Here is an 18,529-nt window from a genome sequence, read left to right as displayed (position 1 = left end):
GGCAACAAACGAAACAAAAAGTCCGTCCGTTATATCTCGCTCATCCAACTTTTCCAATTCCGCGCGGCAGTGAACAACGAGCGAGAAGGGGAGGGGGGGAGGGCACGGAGTGGTCCTACCTGCCAATCGATAATGCATCTCTGGAGTTGGGAATCAACGGTGTGCACGGGCTGGGCGTCGCGAGCGCAATGGAAAGAGAGGACGAAGAAAAGCGGCCCGACGCGCACACCCACGCACCTTTCGAAACGCGTATCGACGAGCCTCTCGTTCGGAATGCACGTCCGCCCGCGTGGCGAGAATTTCACGCTCGCGCGAGCGCATAAATTTCTCGACGCTGCGCACAACTCGCTCGACGCGAATTTACGACTTGCTTGGCTGTGTATAATGCGTGTTCCTATCGGAAGCTACTTCTGGATATGCGTGGTCCAGTCGCGTCGATGCGGAACGACGCTCGCGTCTTTTTTTCTTTTGTTTTGTTTTTTTTTTGTTGAATCGTTATCGTTGCGCTTCCGCCTTTTCGCAAGCAACTGATTTATCTTGACTATACACGCGACGATCGTGCACACCATTCGGATGCTTGGCCTGCTTAATTCGCCTCGGCAGGTTGAAATTGTCGCCTGCGTCGATGTCGCAGACGTCTAGCGACGTATCAAAAAAACGCGCGCGCGCGCGCGCGCGAAAAGCAGACGGGTGAAGGAGCTAACAAATAATGCGAGGCTATATCTAAAGGTGAATCGAGCGCGTATAGCAGTGGCGAAGTCGGCGAGCGCGCTGCACAAAAGTCAGCCGCCAAACGGGCTTATCGCCAGTAGGAAGGCTCCCCGGCAGCCATGAAAAGCTCGTCAGCGAGCGGAAAAACGGCGAAGCTGAAGTCGAGTAGCTCGCTTTTATCCCCGGCGTGCGACGTCAATTTCGGCGGCGCACAGGACCTTTTGACCCCGCGAACAAAAAGCAAAGCACGATAAGAGGATAAATAGTACGGATAGATAACGACACCCGCGCGCGTGCACTGCCGTCGCGGCCATCTTGCGCGGTAACGCGCAAGGATGATAAACGGGACGCGAATTTTCCCCCTGACAATTCGCGGTGATGGTGCTCGCGAAAGAAGAACATTTCTTTGCGCTACAGTTCTGAAGACGTTTCCTTTTACCTCGAGCGTCGGCTCGTGGCTTTCTTCTACGTTGCTTTTATATTGTTTGTGCGGAAGCGTTTCGGCTAAAGGATTGATGGGAAGTGTTCTTGAGTGCAATGCACGCGTTTCTTAGCGAGCATCTTCGAGATGGAGAAAGACAATCGATAAATTGTGCAGTGCGCCATTTATTTTTGTTTTTATCGGAAACGAGTCTTACTATACGTCGGATAATCACAGTGGGCATAATTCTAAATTTTTGCGCGAAATCGAGTTACGCTCCAATAAATCGGTCGTTCCCGATAACATAGAAAATACGGTCGTTGCGATATCTTTATAGCCGAATATATCTGTAATTCGAATTTCTAGAAAAAAAGGAACGTCTATTCCCATAAAAACCAAAGTTTAGTTGTCCTTCAACTTGATGATCCAACAAAGTTTATAAAATTTTGCGTATTTAAACATCTCGTAAAAAGAGGAAGGTTTAAAGCCCAAAGAGGAAACGATAACGTCGTTGCATGAGAAAAAAAATAAAGAATGAAAGACACGTGCACAGCCGCAGAAGAGATGAGTCAAGGCACGTAAAACGGGATAAAAGGTCAGAGGTGTCGATAACTAGCGAGAGCCTCGCTAAAAATGTACCCGCAAGTGCCAAGCGGAATGGAGATGCCTTCTGAACTACATATCGTTATTGCAGCTATTTATAACTCTGTTGGCGGGAAAAGGGGAATGGTCCTTCGCGCAGATATCCGCTCGATAAATTGTTAAAATTATCGACTTTGCGAGAGCAATTCTTCCTTTTATTTTTCAAGTTTGCATGATAAATCGATCGGGCTTGATTATTCTAATTATTTTCATCGTGCGAATTTTCGCGATGGCATCAACGCGTCTGACTGCATTCGAACCTCATCTACTTATAATTTACAAGTCGTTTATGAGGTAATTGAAACCGACGTTGTCTTATCTGACTACGCTCGGATCACATCTATATAATTTGCACGTTAGATACGAGCGAGGACGTTCGTTCCATGCAAAATTATAGATCGTCTATATTTTTAGCCAACTAGATTCACGGATTGGAAAAGTAAGCGAAACGGATGCGGAAGCATCGCACACGTACGCACGTACTTCTCTTGGAAAAGGCATAAAAATCCATAATAGCTCTTCAATCTCCCTTGGCAATAGAGTCTCTCTTGGGCGTGCGATTGTAATATTTCCAATCGGCGATTCCTCGCATTGATAGCAAAGCTGATCGATTCTCGAATATATCATGCCGATGACAATATATATATACATCCACTGCCGGAAGTCTGCAACGGGACGCGCGCACATGCACTCCAACTGTGATTCCTCAGCGACTCGTTGGCGTGTAAAAAACATCAATGTTCCATCAAAGTCGAGAACCGCGCGCGTATGTTAAATACACAGAATCCACGTTTACACGCGGCTACGGGCTTTTGTTCGCCGATTTGAATTTCAAATAAAACCCGCTTCCCCTTTCCTTTTTAATCTTCACGTTAACTGACTGTCGGAGAAGACTGTTTTTCGCGAGATAGAAAGAAAAACGAGAAACGGTCCTCCGAGCTTGTCGATGGCAAACGTCGAGAGAGCGAGAGTGAATGATCCCGCGAGGAAGCGCCGACACGGGAAATGGCACGCGCGGAGAACGAATTGAGAAACGCGCGCTATGATTACAGGTGAGCCTGTCAATTTCGATTCTGCTGTCGCTCACTGTGTTCTTCCTGCTGCTCGCCGAGATCATTCCGCCGACGTCGTTGGTGGTGCCGCTTCTCGGCAAGTTTGTGCTCTTCACCATGATCCTCGATACCCTCAGGTAAGTCGAATAGCAGCCGCGCGTGCGAGAGCGGCGCGTCGAACTCCGAGCGTGTTCTCTCTCGTTGCAGCATATGCGTGACAGTGGCGGTACTGAACGTGCACTTCCGCTCGCCGCAAACGCACGTGATGAAGCCCTGGGTCCGCCGCGTCTTTATCCACGTGTTGCCCAGATTGCTGGTTATGCGCCGGTCAGTATCCCTCGACTCTCTCACAACTAGAGCTTTCATCCGACTCTCAATGTCGTTGTTCTGTTTTTGTTCTCGCTTCGTAGCGATGTCCCGATGTTTGTTGCATAGATTACCCACGCTTCGATCCAATCTAGAGCACGTTACCTTTTATCGATTCACAATTGAAAACAACATAAACCTCTGTGTTGCATAACATTTTTTACTTTCATTTGAGTTTTCCTATCGACAGCTTTCCTTTTCTTCTGTCTGTTTTCATCATAGCACGTCTCAGTCATAGAATTGAACAAGGAAAATGAACAATTGGACTGGTTTAACGACCCGTTTCCATTGATGCCTGTGCTCTCATATGCCAATGCTGAGTTGATTGATGGCGGCTCAATTATTCATTTTCTACATATTGTCGAAGAATAATAATTCAATATTACAATGAGTGTACATTTACTGTGAATATTATTGTCTATACATGTTCCATATACTGAGAAATGTGATAATTTCGAAATCTCCTTTTATTTGAATTGCTTCAAAGAATAATAAGCTATTCTTCATAAGTAGAATATCATCATATTTCTCTTGACTTGAATATGTGTATACCCATAACATTACGAGTAGCTTAAAATTGTATTGTGAATATTTCCCCTTGTACGTCAATGACCTTCACAAATATGACGATAGAAACACGAATACAATTTCAAGCTGATTAATCAATAATATAATCATACGATATTTATTATTTTCTCAACCTACCAAACTTACAAATCACTGAACTGCTCCAAAAGTATACATACAACTTGAATTTACCTGTTTAAACATAGATTTACAAACATTCCTTATTGCTAGCACAATTTCACTAAGCAATACGCTCTGAATTTTCGAAAATGGATTTTTAACGTAATAATACCTCAACGCAATTTTATTTTTTTGTTTTGCAACGAAAAGCATTCGGCAAAAAACTTTTTTGCCTATTGCTAATTTCAAACAGACGTTATCGTGTAAAAAGCAGAAAGAATTCAGAGTGTTGCGGCTGCGTGTGTGCCTGTACATTAGCGACTCCCGCCCCCCTTTCGTTAAAAAAAAAAATTTCTCTTTCTCTGTACGTCTATCTCCGCATAATGCAACATGCAAGCAAGATTGTTGATGTCCCTCTTTTTTAAAAACGAGTTAACAGAATAAAACACAATTTTTTTAACCATGTACATAATGAAAATAGAAAATGACAAAAGCAAAAAAAAGAAAAAAAAGAAAAGAAAAAAAAACAAAAGAAGCAGGCCAGTTTGGAAAGTGAGAAAACTAATAAATATTCGACGATATGAACCGGTCTAGTTTCATTCCCAGGCCGCAGTACCAGATCGACAGGCGCGGCATCGGCGACCACCATCACCAGCATCAGCATCAGCATCACCTGCACCAACAGTCCGCGCACCCGCACTCGCACCACGCGAGTCCCGGGCGCCATCGTGGCTCGCAGAGCGGCCACGTGATGGTGCGCACCTGCAACGGTCTCGAACTGCGAGACCAGTCGATCTACGCCGAGGCCTCGGCCTCCGATCTACTCGAGTCCTCCGTGCTATTCCCAAGTCTCGACTCGCGAGACGATCTCAATCCCAGGTTCATGTAATTACCGACCAAACAAGCAGCAATGCCTTACTCTATTTTCGTTGGTTCGTCGCTCGTGTCTCACACGGTTTTCTCGCTCTTACCTCTTATTTTCCTGTCCGTATTGTGAGCGCGAGTGTGGTGTCTCGATGTTGTACGCGAAAGCGCGTTGGTGTGACTGCGGACGCGGGCAAGCTAAAGTTTGCCAGCGTCTGCCCCGATTTCTCGATTCCGTAATGACATCGAGCATCGCGACAGCCGAAAACCGAACATTACGGAGTAGCGAGATCGCGGTCGTTTTGTTTATTTTTTTTTATCTAGCGCGTGAAAACTTGTGCTGACGATGTGGGCAAGGACGCGCAGTGTTGAATTTTATTTGTCGTTATGTTGCTCTGCTACCGTTGGAACTCCGTTTTAACAGCGCTCGATTTTTCTTCTCTGCTTTGCACTTGGCCATACCATAGAACAGCGGACAAATGAAAGTAAATTAATTATCCTCTAAAGGTAGTGCGCAGCTTTGTACTCTTCTAGCGCCACAGGAGTGCTGTTAAAGCAAAGCTTTTTTTTCAGTGGACAGAATTATATTGCATCGTGATGTTTGAGAGTTTAGAATTTTTATAAGGGATAGCCACGTTTCATTTCAAATAATAATTCTTTATGTATAACGTGCTTATTCTTTTATAGATGAACTATAGTCGCGCGGCACCTTTTTTGCGTTCACAAAAACTTTTAATAAGTGCATGAAGCCACTAAAAACTCAAAAAATTAACGATTTTGTATAAAACCACTTTTAAATATGTCTCAAGAAAATCATTTTATTGTATGAGTATAGCTCGAGTGATTTTCTTGCCGCATGTCTAATAATAAAACAATGAAAATCTAAATATAAGAGGCTAAACTGTATAATTAAAAGTTAACTTTTTTTTGTTTTTTGTGCGACTGAATTTGAAGCAGTATCATGCGTTCGTTTAAAAAAAAAGAAACACTGCGAAAATGCAAATTCAATGGCGTGCAGTTGTTTTTCTTTTTTGTGTTTTGGTTGTGCAATGTGATTAAGGATTCGTTCAAGTGCATCCATTAGGTATAAATAGCGAGTCGTTACTCGAAATTAAAAAAAAAAAAAAACTTTCGTTTGATTTGCAAGCATCTCGTCGTTGTCGTTGTCGACGTCGTCGCCACTCGGAGGCAATTCATTTTCTCTGTAGGAAATTGCGGAAAATTATCTCCGAGTGCGCGCACCTGGCGTTGAAGAATAATTTCATGACTGCATTTCCAATTTGGCGCGAAATGCCGCAGTCACTTGAACGCGCGTCCGATAAAAATTCGGGGGTTCGACCGTGCGGAATTGTCGAATGTATACCTTCGGATCTCCACGTAACTGCGATACTGCCTGTTCGAAATTTCTATGCCGCGAGCAGTGGTTGAACTTTGCCCAATGTAATTTTAAAAGCACTAGGCAGATTTTCGCAAGAGTTCGAAAGACGGTGCTAGGTTACGTATTCATCGGAATTCGCTCGATAAGAAAAACGGTCATGAAGCTATTCTCACAAACGATCCAACGGCCGTGAAAAGCTTGTGCAAACAACGCGCTATGTCGGATTGTATCTCTACAATGTTCACAATCGTCGAGAAATCCTCCGTATTTCTCGAGAGCTACATTCAAGTTGATAAGCACCAAAGAAAAAAAAAATAAAAAGAAAAAATAATCGAAAGAGACCCAAACTAACATGCGCATCGCTCTGCGGGGGCATCTGCTTGGTCTGTTGGCAACAGGGAATTAGAAGCGGTGAATCTAGGTAGCCAGTGCCGGATCCACGGTTCGCCGGGTGGCGGTGCGGGTCCAGCAGGAGTCTCGTCGCAGACGCCAAGGCCACCGCCGCAGTTACCGAGCGAGGACAGCGTCGAGGCCTTGTGTCGTAGTCTCAACCACTGGCATCACTGCCCCGAACTCTACAAGGCCATCGAGGGTATTCGTTATATCGCTGATCATACCAAACGCGAGGAGGATTCTACTAGGGTAGGTGTTCTCTTCTTCTTTGCTTCGCGGGTGAAAGGCGAACGTTTGATTAATGGCTCGCATCAATCATTTCTCCTCGGGCTCTTCCTGCAATAACAATTTTCCGAGGTTATTGTCGCGTGACGCTAGAAAAATTTCGCGTCCTCGCTCGACGAAAACCACGTCGCATTCGGCTTGCAAGCTCGCGCATAAAGTCGCGCTCAAACTCGTCACCTACGACGTGACTCCGGTGTATTTTCGCAGTCGCGCAACACGTATGTAAGAGTTGGCGAGTATTGAAGCGGTGACGTCTGAAAGCGCCGATAAACGTGTTTCAGGTAAAAGAGGACTGGAAGTTCGTGGCGATGGTGCTGGATCGTCTGTTTCTGTGGATCTTCACGCTGGCCGTGGTGGTCGGCACGGCGGGTATAATACTGCAGGCGCCGACCCTATACGACGATAGGCTGCCGATCGACGTGCGGCTCTCGGAGATCGCCTCGACCACTGCCAAGCCACACATCGTCACGACCCTCTGAGAGGGCAACAACGCCACCTCCACATTACTTGCCGTCGTGGGCCTCTTCCTCTAAGCTATCCTATCTTTCTTACTTTCTTCTTTCTTTCTTCGGCGTTAATCTTTTCCAGACTCGACGCTTTCGTTTCTCTCGCGAGTCGAATGATCCTTGCAACGCTTGGCTTCGACAGAGCGAACTAATGCCGTCGAGGGGGACCCCGATTGGCTCGCCGGTCGTTCGCTCGCGCCTTTAACTGCTCTTTGCGCGTCGGGCGAACATTGTAGCATCCGGCTCTCACCATTTTTTTTTCTCTCCTTTTTTTTCCTTTGCGGCCCTTAAAACTTGGAAAGGCGCTCCGACAATGAAAAGAACTTTTGTCGCCGACCCGAAGGCAAAGGGAAAAATATAGATCTTTCTTTTCATTCGAGAAATGGAATTCAACCAGGAAAAAGATACACAAACTACTCGGGTTCATCGACATGCCACATTGCGTATAAATGTCGTTCCGTACAACTGCCGTTACACACATGATTTTTGCGCGCAGACCTCGAAAGCACATATTATACGACAGCAGTGTGTGTGTGTGTGTGTGTGTAATAGAGAGAGTGTATGTAGATCAGTTCATCTCTCCTTAACCCAATTCCACTCAAGCGCAAAGCAACGCGAAGAAGAGGCGGCGAACAAAGGGAGACAAGAAATTTTATTGCCGCTTACGGAAAAACAAACTATTCGCGTATAAAATGCATCCGTCGTTCGACAAATACACTCGCGAACATGGTTCCCCCCAACAATTGGCAGGAAGGGGGGGGAGCATTGTACTCGCGAAGTAAAGAAACAAAAAAAGACGGTTCATTAAGGTGGAAAAAAGAAGGGAGAGTCACTTTGGATTTACTTTGTGAGGCAAAGCTTTTCTTTTTTGTTCAACGAGAAACCGAATTGCTTCTTTCATTTTTTAACTTTAAAATGTAAAGTTTGTTAGTTGTACCTTTGGAGAAACGAGGAATTTCGAAATTGGAAAAACAACGTTGTTGAGGTTCCAGTCGCATTTGTTTGTAAAAAATATTGTATGAGAGAGGTAGAATGAATTATTAGAAAAAGAACAATTACGAAACAAACCAACAAAAAACAAGCATCATCGAGCCTGTGTCTAAGGGGCCACATATTTTCACTGTAAGGAATTTCACAAAAACAAAAAAAATACCTAATACCTGATAACACGAGACGATGATTATAGAAAGCAGGAGAAAAAAGAAGACATGCGAGAAAGCGAAGGGCACACTTAATATTGTATTCCATAAACGTGCAATGAACAATTCTAAATAAATTTGCATCGACGTGTATAAAGTTTTATTGTGTATATGCACACGAGACATGTCGAGGGGTCCACTAGAGAAAAAAAAAACAAAACAAATGTATAAGCGAAAAAGAGAAAGAAAAGCGAAAAAAAATAGTAAACGATTCTTTGTTTTGTTCTTTTAGTTGTCGACCGCTCGACTTTTTATTACTCGTATATATTTGTAACAAAAGAAAAAATGTACTTAAACGTAAAGAACAGCAGAAATAAAAAATATACATATATGATAATATATGTATAGAACAAGTAAACTAAACATCATGTTCTATTATTGTGATTTTTACGTATAGAGGTGAAATAAAAACGACTACTAAAGTTTACACAGAAAAAGAGATTGTAATGCATTAGAAGCGTTAACTATTGATTGATTTTGTTCGATAGATAGCTTTTTAGTTCGAATATTTTGATTTTAGCTTTGTACTACAATCTTTTTATTTGTGTACAATTTAATCGTCCAAAGTGGTGCACATATATTACCACAAAATAATTATGTGGATATTTAAGATAAAAAAATATTTAATAAAAATAAATGCGCGGTTGGGTATGATTGTGTGAAAGCTTTGAGATATAGTCCATTTAATAGTTGAGTATTATATTGTCTCACCACTGCAATGTCAAAATGCGATCAACCGTAAAAACATTGCGTGTTTTAGTACTTTTTGCGGTCTTCCTCGTTCAGTAGCATATATTCCCTCTTTTTTGTGTATTTTCATTTTCCTTTTACAGTATGCGATAGCGTTGTCAACATAAACAAATTAAAAGAAATCTTGTTACAGTTGATGAACAACTCTGTTTACTTTATAACTGAATCTGATTGAAAAATCATGTTGAAATGTGCTGTTAAACAAAAAGAGTCGTTGTACAATAAGTTTAGAAAATAATCAGTATTAAAATAAATTGTTCATTGTACATTATAAGTCTTTATACGTTGCTATATCGTCTGATTTGTCAAGTGCCATCATATAAGAAAGCGATAATTAGCAGCGCTTTATTATGGAAGTAAGACATTTTAAGATTGTTGTTACATTTTTACAATCTGATTGTAGACTCTCGGAAAACTGTGTTCTTTCAAGTAGAACTTGACAACTTTCTTCATTTTGCCAAATTTTTTTATAAAGTCGAGTAATAGTGCGCCTAAATGCGGTTTGATCATTGAAATTTTACGTAATCGGTCGATATTGGACAATTTCTATATCATAGTTACAGCAATACCAAATGATTTATAAATTAAGGTATCATTGATATAGTTTATAGTTGTTAATAATACTCATTGTTTCCATGATACAATCTACCCAAAAAGTATCTAATAATTTTCTAATCATTCAAATAATGACGACACGTAAGGTAATTGAAATCAGACTTTGTATTATAAGTGTAAGTATATGAAGCAAAATAAGAATATTAATGCAATAGTTTAATGAAAAGACGCTTTGAATAATCGAGCGTTGTAAAAATGTTTTAAAATTCATTTTAATTAATTGTATATACATATGAGTGTTCTTTAATTTCTCTATAATGACGATCATACTGACTGAATTTTTTATAATTTACAACGACTAGTGACTAAAAAACACGATAATTGTTTTACGCGGCCATGTATGCGCCACAAAAAGATTAGTGTTCTTTTAAAGTAATCGAAAATCCCGAGGATATGTTGAAACAAAATAAAATTTGCTCATATTAAGTACGTGAAAAATCTAAATGTGTTGATTGTATGATTGCAATGCCGAATAACTGTTCAATCTTCACATTCTTTTTGTAGACTTGCAAAAAATAACAGAAGTGTGCGTGCGAGTATGTGGGGAAAAAAAATCTGCAATATTGCATAGACGCGCATCTGCGACAAGAATTTACCTAAAGGAATTAGAGGGGAAAAATTACTACTCTATATTTAATGCATAAGTATAAGCGCAGGGATAGTGAAATAAAAATCAAGTAAATGAGTAAGTAACATTTAAACAACATATTGCCATTAATAAGGTATACTATATATTTTATTTAAACTGAAAGAATAAGTTATTGTAAGACGCGTACACATGGGCGAATTGCAAGATAAATAGTCATAATTTAATGTTAAATAAAGGTTCGATTTATGTACTACAAAAAGAAAAAACCAATATATTTTCTTTTTTGCGCGTTCCAGCATTGGTATAATAATTATTGAGTATACTGTTTTCTCGTTGTGAAAAATATTTCTTTTGTACTGACTGTTTTTTTCTTTTCAATTTAATCTTTGCAGCTGAAACAATAATCTTAGGGTTTTTAAATACAGATAACTAATAAAATTAAGGAAATTTTAGATTATTTACAAACTGTCTAGAAAACAAAGATTTATTTCTTAAGCCCGTTAAGAAAATTTAATATACGCGGTTGATAACAAAACCTCATTTCTTGAATCAATCGCGAGCTCATTGAGAATAAGCTGCCAAAGAACGTTTTGCATTCATTTTTACTGAAAACACCACTATATTGACTGTCATGATTTCTTTATTCTTTTAAGATCCTTTGTTCTTTGAAAAACTGTACGCGAAAAAAATCTAAACTTACACGTAAGAAATGGAATTGATGTGTTAATGTTTTACAAATTCATTCTAATAGATATGCCTTGAAATTATAAATTATAGAAATATCAGAGAATTGTAAGAAAAGTATTAGGTATGTCAACATGACGCAAGAAAGAGAATTTTATAGGCACTTTTTTCAGATGTAATCTTTGTTATGAATCGTAATTGTATTAAACTAGAAGTTTGGTGATGAGATCGGATTGAAAAAAAGGAGGCAACGTTTATAATAAAGGGTAATATGCCAATACTATCGCGCAAAAAGCAATGAAAAGTCTTCTTATACGGATCCGTATCATTTGTACTCCTTTTCCGCGAAGGTAATAATTATAATTTAAAGTTTATTTATTTGAATAATTTCATCGTAACAGAAACATTGGCGTCTGTACTTAAAAATCTAAGTACATTGGAGAAAAAGTATTTAAAATAATGTTGTCAAATATCATAGCAAGAAATATAAAAACTACTAAGCACCGTGAAAAAAGTTGATAAAAAAATATAACTCGAGTGCATTATCTCGAGTAAATACTTATACAGTGGAATAGTGAGTTAACATTAAAAAAAATGGTAAATATTGTTGGAACGTCTCGACCATTAGTCAAGTGTTGATGTAATTATTTTTATTTTTCTGGATTTTCTAAGAATATATGTTTTTAATGAATTGTGTAAATTATAGTCTGACTCAAATTTATCAAAGTCTGTTTGTTAATACACGTGCTGTTTTTCCTTAACGTACATTGTGAGTAAGCAGCTCACAATTTTGATGTAATCAATGAAAAATTGTTGATGAATTGTCGAGACGTTTGTTGGTAAAATATATTAAAATAAAAATGTGAAACTGAAAAAAATTACAAACTTTCTACGTAACAGGTGTAATCCATAAAATTGACGAATAAACTTAATTTTTATAAAATTGTATTTAATTTGAAACCTTACATTACATGCGCTTATTATCTTTAAGATAAATATTATATTTATTTATTGTTGGCAAAATGCAAAGGTGTTCCGGTAAGTAATAAGTCAAGAAGTTAATGATTACATCGAGCTTTCGTTTATTTGGAAAAAATACTATTTACATTGCACAAATTTATCACCAGAGACTCTGGCACGAGTGTTGAATTAGCGTCATGAGTTCTACCAGAGAAAAAAAATCTCAAGTACAGCTCAATGACGACCTGCGACACGTCATTTTTGTCGCGTCTTAATCATGGACGCGACACTTGGTTTATAACAATTATTACGCTTTCATTGAAAAATATATGACGTTCGACGGATGTTATAAAAATTACAACGTGGCAGACCTTTTGCTTTCTTTCTTTCATTTATTTTCTGCATTCCTATAGAGGATTTTTGTCTCTATGTGAGTTTGGTGTGAAAATAAAAGCGCTCAATATTTCGAATAGGGCAAATATAAAGGAAGAGATTTACTCGAACTCAACATGCAATTCATTTGCGACGACTTTCAATTTTACTACGCGTTTCACTTCCTCACAGAGGAAATCCAGAGATAATAGTGTATTTTTATTTTATCAAAACTATATACTTCAACTGCACACGACAATGCGACTTTGTTATTAGACTTTCTATTTGTGATTGAAATTGATCAATCAAACCGTTTAGAATACCGATATTAATTTGTAATTGTGGCAGAAATGCATGTTGAGACTAAGTATCACTTTATGATAAACAATACGACCTACGTTTGGGTGCCACTCGAATTCCTGTCTCTCATTAGCTTTTTTTGGCTTACTTATTCTTTAAGTACACTAATTTTTTGTTTTCCGATTTTGTTGAAACTTCTAATATGACTGTTCTAAAAATAACTCGTGATTATTTGTAGTGTAAAACAAATAAATGCGTCATTACGTTTAAAAAAAACAGTATTTTTAAAAAATTACTCTAGAGCTTCATCGACATCAATGATTTATAATAATTAAAAGGAATTAATCTCTAAAGTGTAAAATTAAAATAGTTCCAACAAAAAACTAATGAGCGAATTGATTTCTTTATCGATCGTGGATTTTTCGCTGTTGTAAATTTCATTCATCAAAATATCTCGATTTCTGAATCTTAATTTTATACCGGAGAATGAGAAACGAGTCTTCGAGTGGTCCTTTTTTAAGGCAACATCACCTCGAACGGACTGCTACATCGAAGACAGTCCCCTCAATATACATATACACATTGCTCGAGCCTGATGAAGAGTTGTTTTCCATTCTCCCACTATCGATAACAATTTTTTTCTCAAGGATAAATTAAAAAAATAGTAGTAGCCATTTTGTTTTTTAAACGTTATCGCTGATATTAAATCTCAAGCGAGCTCTATGCGATCGATGAAAGATTTTTTCTGTTTGTTAAAGGCAGCATCGCCTTTCTAAGAAAGCGACTCACTACAATCTCTAAGTTTATAAGAGTTGCTTGGTAAAAATTTTTCGAAAAATGTCTTCTTTTTTGTTAGTTCGAGTAGATATTTCTTGATTTGACGATACGCATAATTTTTTTGTTATCGTTTTCGCTTATTGACCGAATGAATGACAACGATGTTCAGTACTTCGTGTACTTCTTTTAGTAGTTCCTTACAATTAATGTCATGCTTTTAATGTTTTACACTCATACGTTGTACATACTTACGATTTTTCTTAAAAGCTCATTTCACTTATGCTATTACATTCAAAACATCAACTATTTCACTTCAAAAAATTGGCAACAATTATTGAGTCAAATTTTTAGCACAATAAAAAGTAAGTAAAACGCATTTTGTCCACGTAAGCGCGAAAAAAAATTTTGATTGATAATAAAGCAAACTTAAAGTAATCGAAGCACTGAACAATAATTTTTAAAATGAATTGAAATATTACTGTGATACGATATCATATTATCCTAATACCCTTATGAGACCAAACGCTGTTATAATAAGTTTCTAGGAAAAATAAAAGAACAGCGACAAAGTCGAACAATTGATGAAGTTCAGCCTGTCTCTACAGTTTTCAAACGCTCAAAGAAATGTTCTTGATTTTCTTTTAAACACTTACAAACGCATAGAACAACATTCAAACTATAAGGATTATGAACTATAATATCCAGCTCCTATTTTACAATCGATTCTGTAGTGAATAAATAATTTATTCAACGAAATTTCAATCACCTCATACGATCTTTCATCTGGAACTGGAATCATTTATGTCATATTTTCCATTTTCACGAAGAAAAAATAAATAAAACACTAGAAATGACTTCTTTTCCAGGAGAGTATAAAGTTTCTATCACAGATAATGAAATGATTGAAATTCACAATGTCAATTTATCTAAATAATAACCAAAAAAGATTAGTAAAGTAGATTTACGACTATAGAACCAATCATTCAGTTAAATTCTCCTATGTGTCATGTGCAAATAGTCTTCAAATTATTGTGTCCTTCAGCGGTAAAGAAGCTTAGTGACTTTGTTTAAAAAAAAACTATTAAACGTAATCGGTGGATAAAAGACACAAGTAAAAAACAGAAGAAAGAGAAAGGATTAAATGCATTTTCATCCCCGCAATCTGGAGCAAAGCTAATCTTCAATGTTTCACTTGACGCTCGTTATTCTCAATCTTGTCTTTCACGTAAAACGCAAGTCTTACAAAACAAAACAATCACTTTCGTCTCGTTGATGACTTTAACGTTGTTTTCTATTCTTTGCACTGACGTCTTCCTTAGTCGATAATCTTCATAAAAGCACTTGATAACTCATACTGCAATTCTGTGTATACCCGCACAAGCATCACGAAAAAATCCAAATTACATGGTAATGGTGATAGAAGGAGAGAAAAGTGTAGCAACGTACTACTGGTGTGTGGATGTGAATAAGCTGTGGTCGTTTTAAAATGATTCGTGTGATTACGCATTTTAGACAGGTAGATCACGGGAGATTGAGGAATTCTTTGGAAGAGGTTTTCTACCGCAGTGTTTTGTTTTCTCAATTCTTCTTATGATGTTTTATACTCACGTTGTCTCTTTCGATTCTTTCATTCATTACATACATAGCTCTTCATCGCGCCTCCTTCGCTGTTAACTTCTCTATTAACTCTTGCAAAGGAGCCAATTCTCGTCGTTCAATTAGATTGAATTCCTATAAAATATGTTATATTTGAAATAGTCACTAATGCTATATATACGGTAATCTTTTTTAACTACCTGAACAAAGAAAATAAAGTGTTTGAAGGAAGTATTTAAATGTGCTTCTTCTCCAAGCTGAACCACTTCACTAAAATGCTGATGATAGATATGTGCATAGACTCGGAAGAGCCGCTTTAATATTGTTTTTGCAATCGACAAAAAATTCTTAGGAAAAGGTACACCTTAACAAAACGAAATATTTGAAAAAAAATGTACTTGAAAAAATTATAAATCTATGACAAACAAAAGTCTAGTCTTACCAATTTTGGATGGAAAAAGTGTTTCGTCATCAAGTTGATCTTGCACCCATGTCATCAAATAGTCAATGTACTTAGGTGCAGAACACTTTATTGGTTTTTTTACAGTGTGTCCATCTGCCCAATGATACTCGTATTTTGGTCCAGCTGACATAATTGGACAACTATCTTCTGTGCAAAACTCTGTGATAGTTCCATATAACATATTTATCTGATTGAAGAAATCAACAGCTGCAATGAAAAATGTGAGTTTATTTTGTGTTTTTAAACTTAGCTGTTAGTTTAGACACATATTCATGTTATGAAATATGAAACACATTGCACAAACAGATAAAACTACTTACTATTGACTGCAACCCATTCATTTAGATCTTCTCCCTCAGGTAGCATAACGGCCAGCCGTAGATTTCCTGATCCCAGTGTAGCAGCCGCATGTTTCATTAAGTCATACTGATGAGTTCCTTCTGGAATATTTTTCTTTGGCTTGAATGTTTTTGAAGAACGACTTCCACTGCGCAAAATAAAACGTTTCAATGTTATTAGATACATTACACATCTAATAAATATTTTCCTTTGTTTCTTTTGTAAAATAAGTTACGTATGTGGTATCTGTAATGCAAACAATTCAAAATAAAACCACAGATTTTAGAGAACATGTCTTGCAGCCAACAAGACAAACTTGAGTCTACTCTAGCACAACAGCTCTGATTTCATCAGCCCCACTGGCATAAGTTTCAGCACTAAAGAAGGTTATCAGTTCACCACAGAGAGGAACAACCTCTGATTGGAAAACATCGTGTTAGTGCATATTCTGCTTTATCAAAAGTAACAAAAAAGAGAGATCTATTTCTTTCTAGTGAAATAAACAAGCAAGGCATGAGCTTACTGATAAGTGATGTGTAATTTTTATTTAGAATAAATAAGTTGCTATCTTTTATTATTCTAGAGTGAATTATTTGCAATCACTTCATCAATCCAATTAAATAGCTGTACCATAAAACAAGAGTAATTGAAAAATGTAGCATATTATTGGTTATTTAGCAAGTGTCATAGCAAATTATACAGTATTTATCAATTCTACAAGTTTTAATTAGTCTATATGCATTGTGCAGTAGTCCTATTATTCCAACTACAGTCAAGCTATGTTTAGAAATCTCTGAATCAGAATATCATTTTATGTTGAACATTATCGAAGTGGCTAGGAAATGATATGTCAAACAATGATTTGATATAAAATGTCAAGGATAGGATAGAAAGAAAAAATATATATATCAAATCATTATTGACACGTAGATGTAAGATTTTCATTGCAAAAAATGCGAAATTTAATGAAGTGACTAGCCTATGATTATCAAAATGATTGAGATTAGATAAACATTGTCCAATTAAATCAGTAGGAAGTAAAATCAGTGTATAACATCCCTCTCTCTCGTTATCTGTCTGTCTGTCTCTCTCTGTGTCTTGCGAGCAACAAAAAACATCGCGCGAGTGAAAGTCGACAAACACTGACTCATCGCAGCGCGAAATTGACACAATATTCTTGCGCTAAATAGAACAACAGGAAACCCATCCGAGCAAGGCAGCTAACAAACAATAAAAAACAATCACGGTGTGCACATACACACAAGAGAGAGAAAGAGAGAAACACACGACTATCTATCTTTAGCTGTAGCTTTTTTGTCGTCGCAGGTAATTCGGAGAGAGAGAGCGAGAGAGCGAGAGAGAGCGAGAGAGAGAGCGAGAGAGAGAGCGAGAGAGAGAGAGAGAGAGAGAGAGAGAGGTGTTTGACCTCTCTTTCTCTTTCTCTTTCTCTTTCTCTTTCTTTCTCTCTCTCTCTCTCTCTCTCTCTCGCGCGCAAATAAGACAAAGACACTAAATATCATAGCTTGCACTCGTGTTGCAGACACATGAAACAACATTGCAAAAACACTCACAAGAGGAAGCTCATCTTGAGAATAAAGGCACAAGTCGCCTTGCGTATATTGTCAACTCGTTGCGGAGCCTTCTTGGCTGGCTGCACTGCGCTGCTGAATGAAAAAAAGAGCGAGAGAGGAAGAGTGAGAGAGAGACACAAGATAAAAGAGACGACGTGCGACTGGTACTAATGCCGCATTTGGACTAAGCTTGCCTACATGGCGTACCTTGGCTGCGCACGCATTTGCGGTGAGCGCCGCCCGCCGCCGTCGCCGTTCTCCAGAGTGTACGCACACGCACAGTCATCGCGCGGATTTTGCAAATATCCTTGTTGCTGTCAAAAACTTCGATTTTCCATTGTTTCGTATCGACATAAAGCTAAGAATGACTGATCGATCGATATATAGTTCGTTTGGATAAGACGACTAAATGGTGATTGATTTATTCGTTTCAAATTATTTGAAAGATAATTTCACGAACAACAATTTTAATCCTTTTGTTTGATAAATTTGTGCTGCGTGTACGTCACTCGAGAGTTCTAATAAATGAACGAGACAAAAAATAGTCGAGAAACTGCATCACTATGCGTACGTATGAATTGATAAGTAGAATTGTATTTGAATATGCGCGATAACGCACGCAAAAAATAGTGCACAGCAGTAGACCATTCAAATTTTTGCGTTTGAAGTGTTTCAATAATTCATACTTTCAAGAAAATATGATGCTGCGAATATTTCAAGTGCCCGCGAAATTATGGCTGAGTGATTTCGAATGAATGTGGAAAGCCAAATGCAAAATATGTAATAATTGTTTGCTTTATTGAGTATACTTTCTATTTGAAAATTACGAATGAAACAAAAGTAGTTTTATGTTGCAATTGAACGTGCATAAATTATTTTGTTTCAAAGTATGTTTTTTTATTATATGTAGGAATTTGAATCATTCGCCATTATCTGTAGGCTCAAAAACAACTTAATCCCTCTCGAAACATCATTTAAAATTCCAAAAAAGAATCAGCTGTGCACCAAC

The 18,529-nt window shown here is 37.9% G+C and overlaps 2 protein-coding genes across 6 annotated transcripts in view; one reads left to right on the top strand and one right to left on the bottom strand.

Moving 5' to 3' along the window:
• The window catches only part of LOC131663072 (acetylcholine receptor subunit alpha-like), an 81,519-nt gene extending 69,460 nt beyond the window's left edge, over nucleotides 1-12,059 (top strand). The window contains exons 11-15 of one of the 3 annotated variants that reach the window (XM_058933162.1): nucleotides 2,827-2,963; nucleotides 3,034-3,153; nucleotides 4,486-4,758; nucleotides 6,520-6,763; nucleotides 7,081-12,059. In XM_058933162.1, coding sequence (XP_058789145.1) covers nucleotides 2,827-2,963; nucleotides 3,034-3,153; nucleotides 4,486-4,758; nucleotides 6,520-6,763; nucleotides 7,081-7,278 — 972 coding nt within the window. In that variant the 3' untranslated portion in view covers nucleotides 7,279-12,059. Of the gene's footprint in view, nucleotides 1-2,826; nucleotides 2,964-3,033; nucleotides 3,154-4,473; nucleotides 4,765-6,519; nucleotides 6,764-7,080 lie in introns of all 3 variants that reach the window. The other 2 variants (XM_058933161.1, XM_058933160.1) reach the window with 2 other exon arrangements.
• Nucleotides 12,060-12,106: 47 nt separating this feature from the next.
• On the bottom strand, nucleotides 12,107-17,687 carry LOC131663057 (MOB kinase activator-like 1). 3 transcript variants are annotated; one of them, XM_058933128.1, is made up of 5 exons: nucleotides 17,521-17,687; nucleotides 15,931-16,097; nucleotides 15,590-15,817; nucleotides 15,348-15,511; nucleotides 12,107-15,282 (listed from the first exon to the last, which is right to left on the bottom strand). In XM_058933128.1, exons 1-5 carry the CDS (start codon nucleotides 17,532-17,534, stop codon nucleotides 15,202-15,204), a joined length of 654 nt encoding a protein of 217 aa, XP_058789111.1. In that variant the 5' UTR covers nucleotides 17,535-17,687; the 3' UTR covers nucleotides 12,107-15,201. The 3 variants fall into 3 exon arrangements, with proteins under 3 accessions (XP_058789111.1, XP_058789110.1, XP_058789109.1); XM_058933127.1 differs by lacking the exon at nucleotides 17,521-17,687 and having other exon boundaries at nucleotides 12,107-14,913; nucleotides 15,160-15,282; nucleotides 15,931-16,469; XM_058933126.1 differs by lacking the exon at nucleotides 17,521-17,687 and having other exon boundaries at nucleotides 15,931-16,465.
• Between the last annotated feature and the right edge of the window lie 842 nt (nucleotides 17,688-18,529).

This window comes from Phymastichus coffea, unplaced genomic scaffold, assembly GCF_024137745.1.
Source record: "Phymastichus coffea isolate CEN01 unplaced genomic scaffold, Cenicafe_Pcof_1.1 PCOF00031, whole genome shotgun sequence".
In the NCBI taxonomy this organism is placed as follows: domain Eukaryota; kingdom Metazoa; phylum Arthropoda; class Insecta; order Hymenoptera; family Eulophidae; genus Phymastichus; species Phymastichus coffea.
This window is presented reverse-complemented; position numbering and strand designations above follow the sequence as displayed.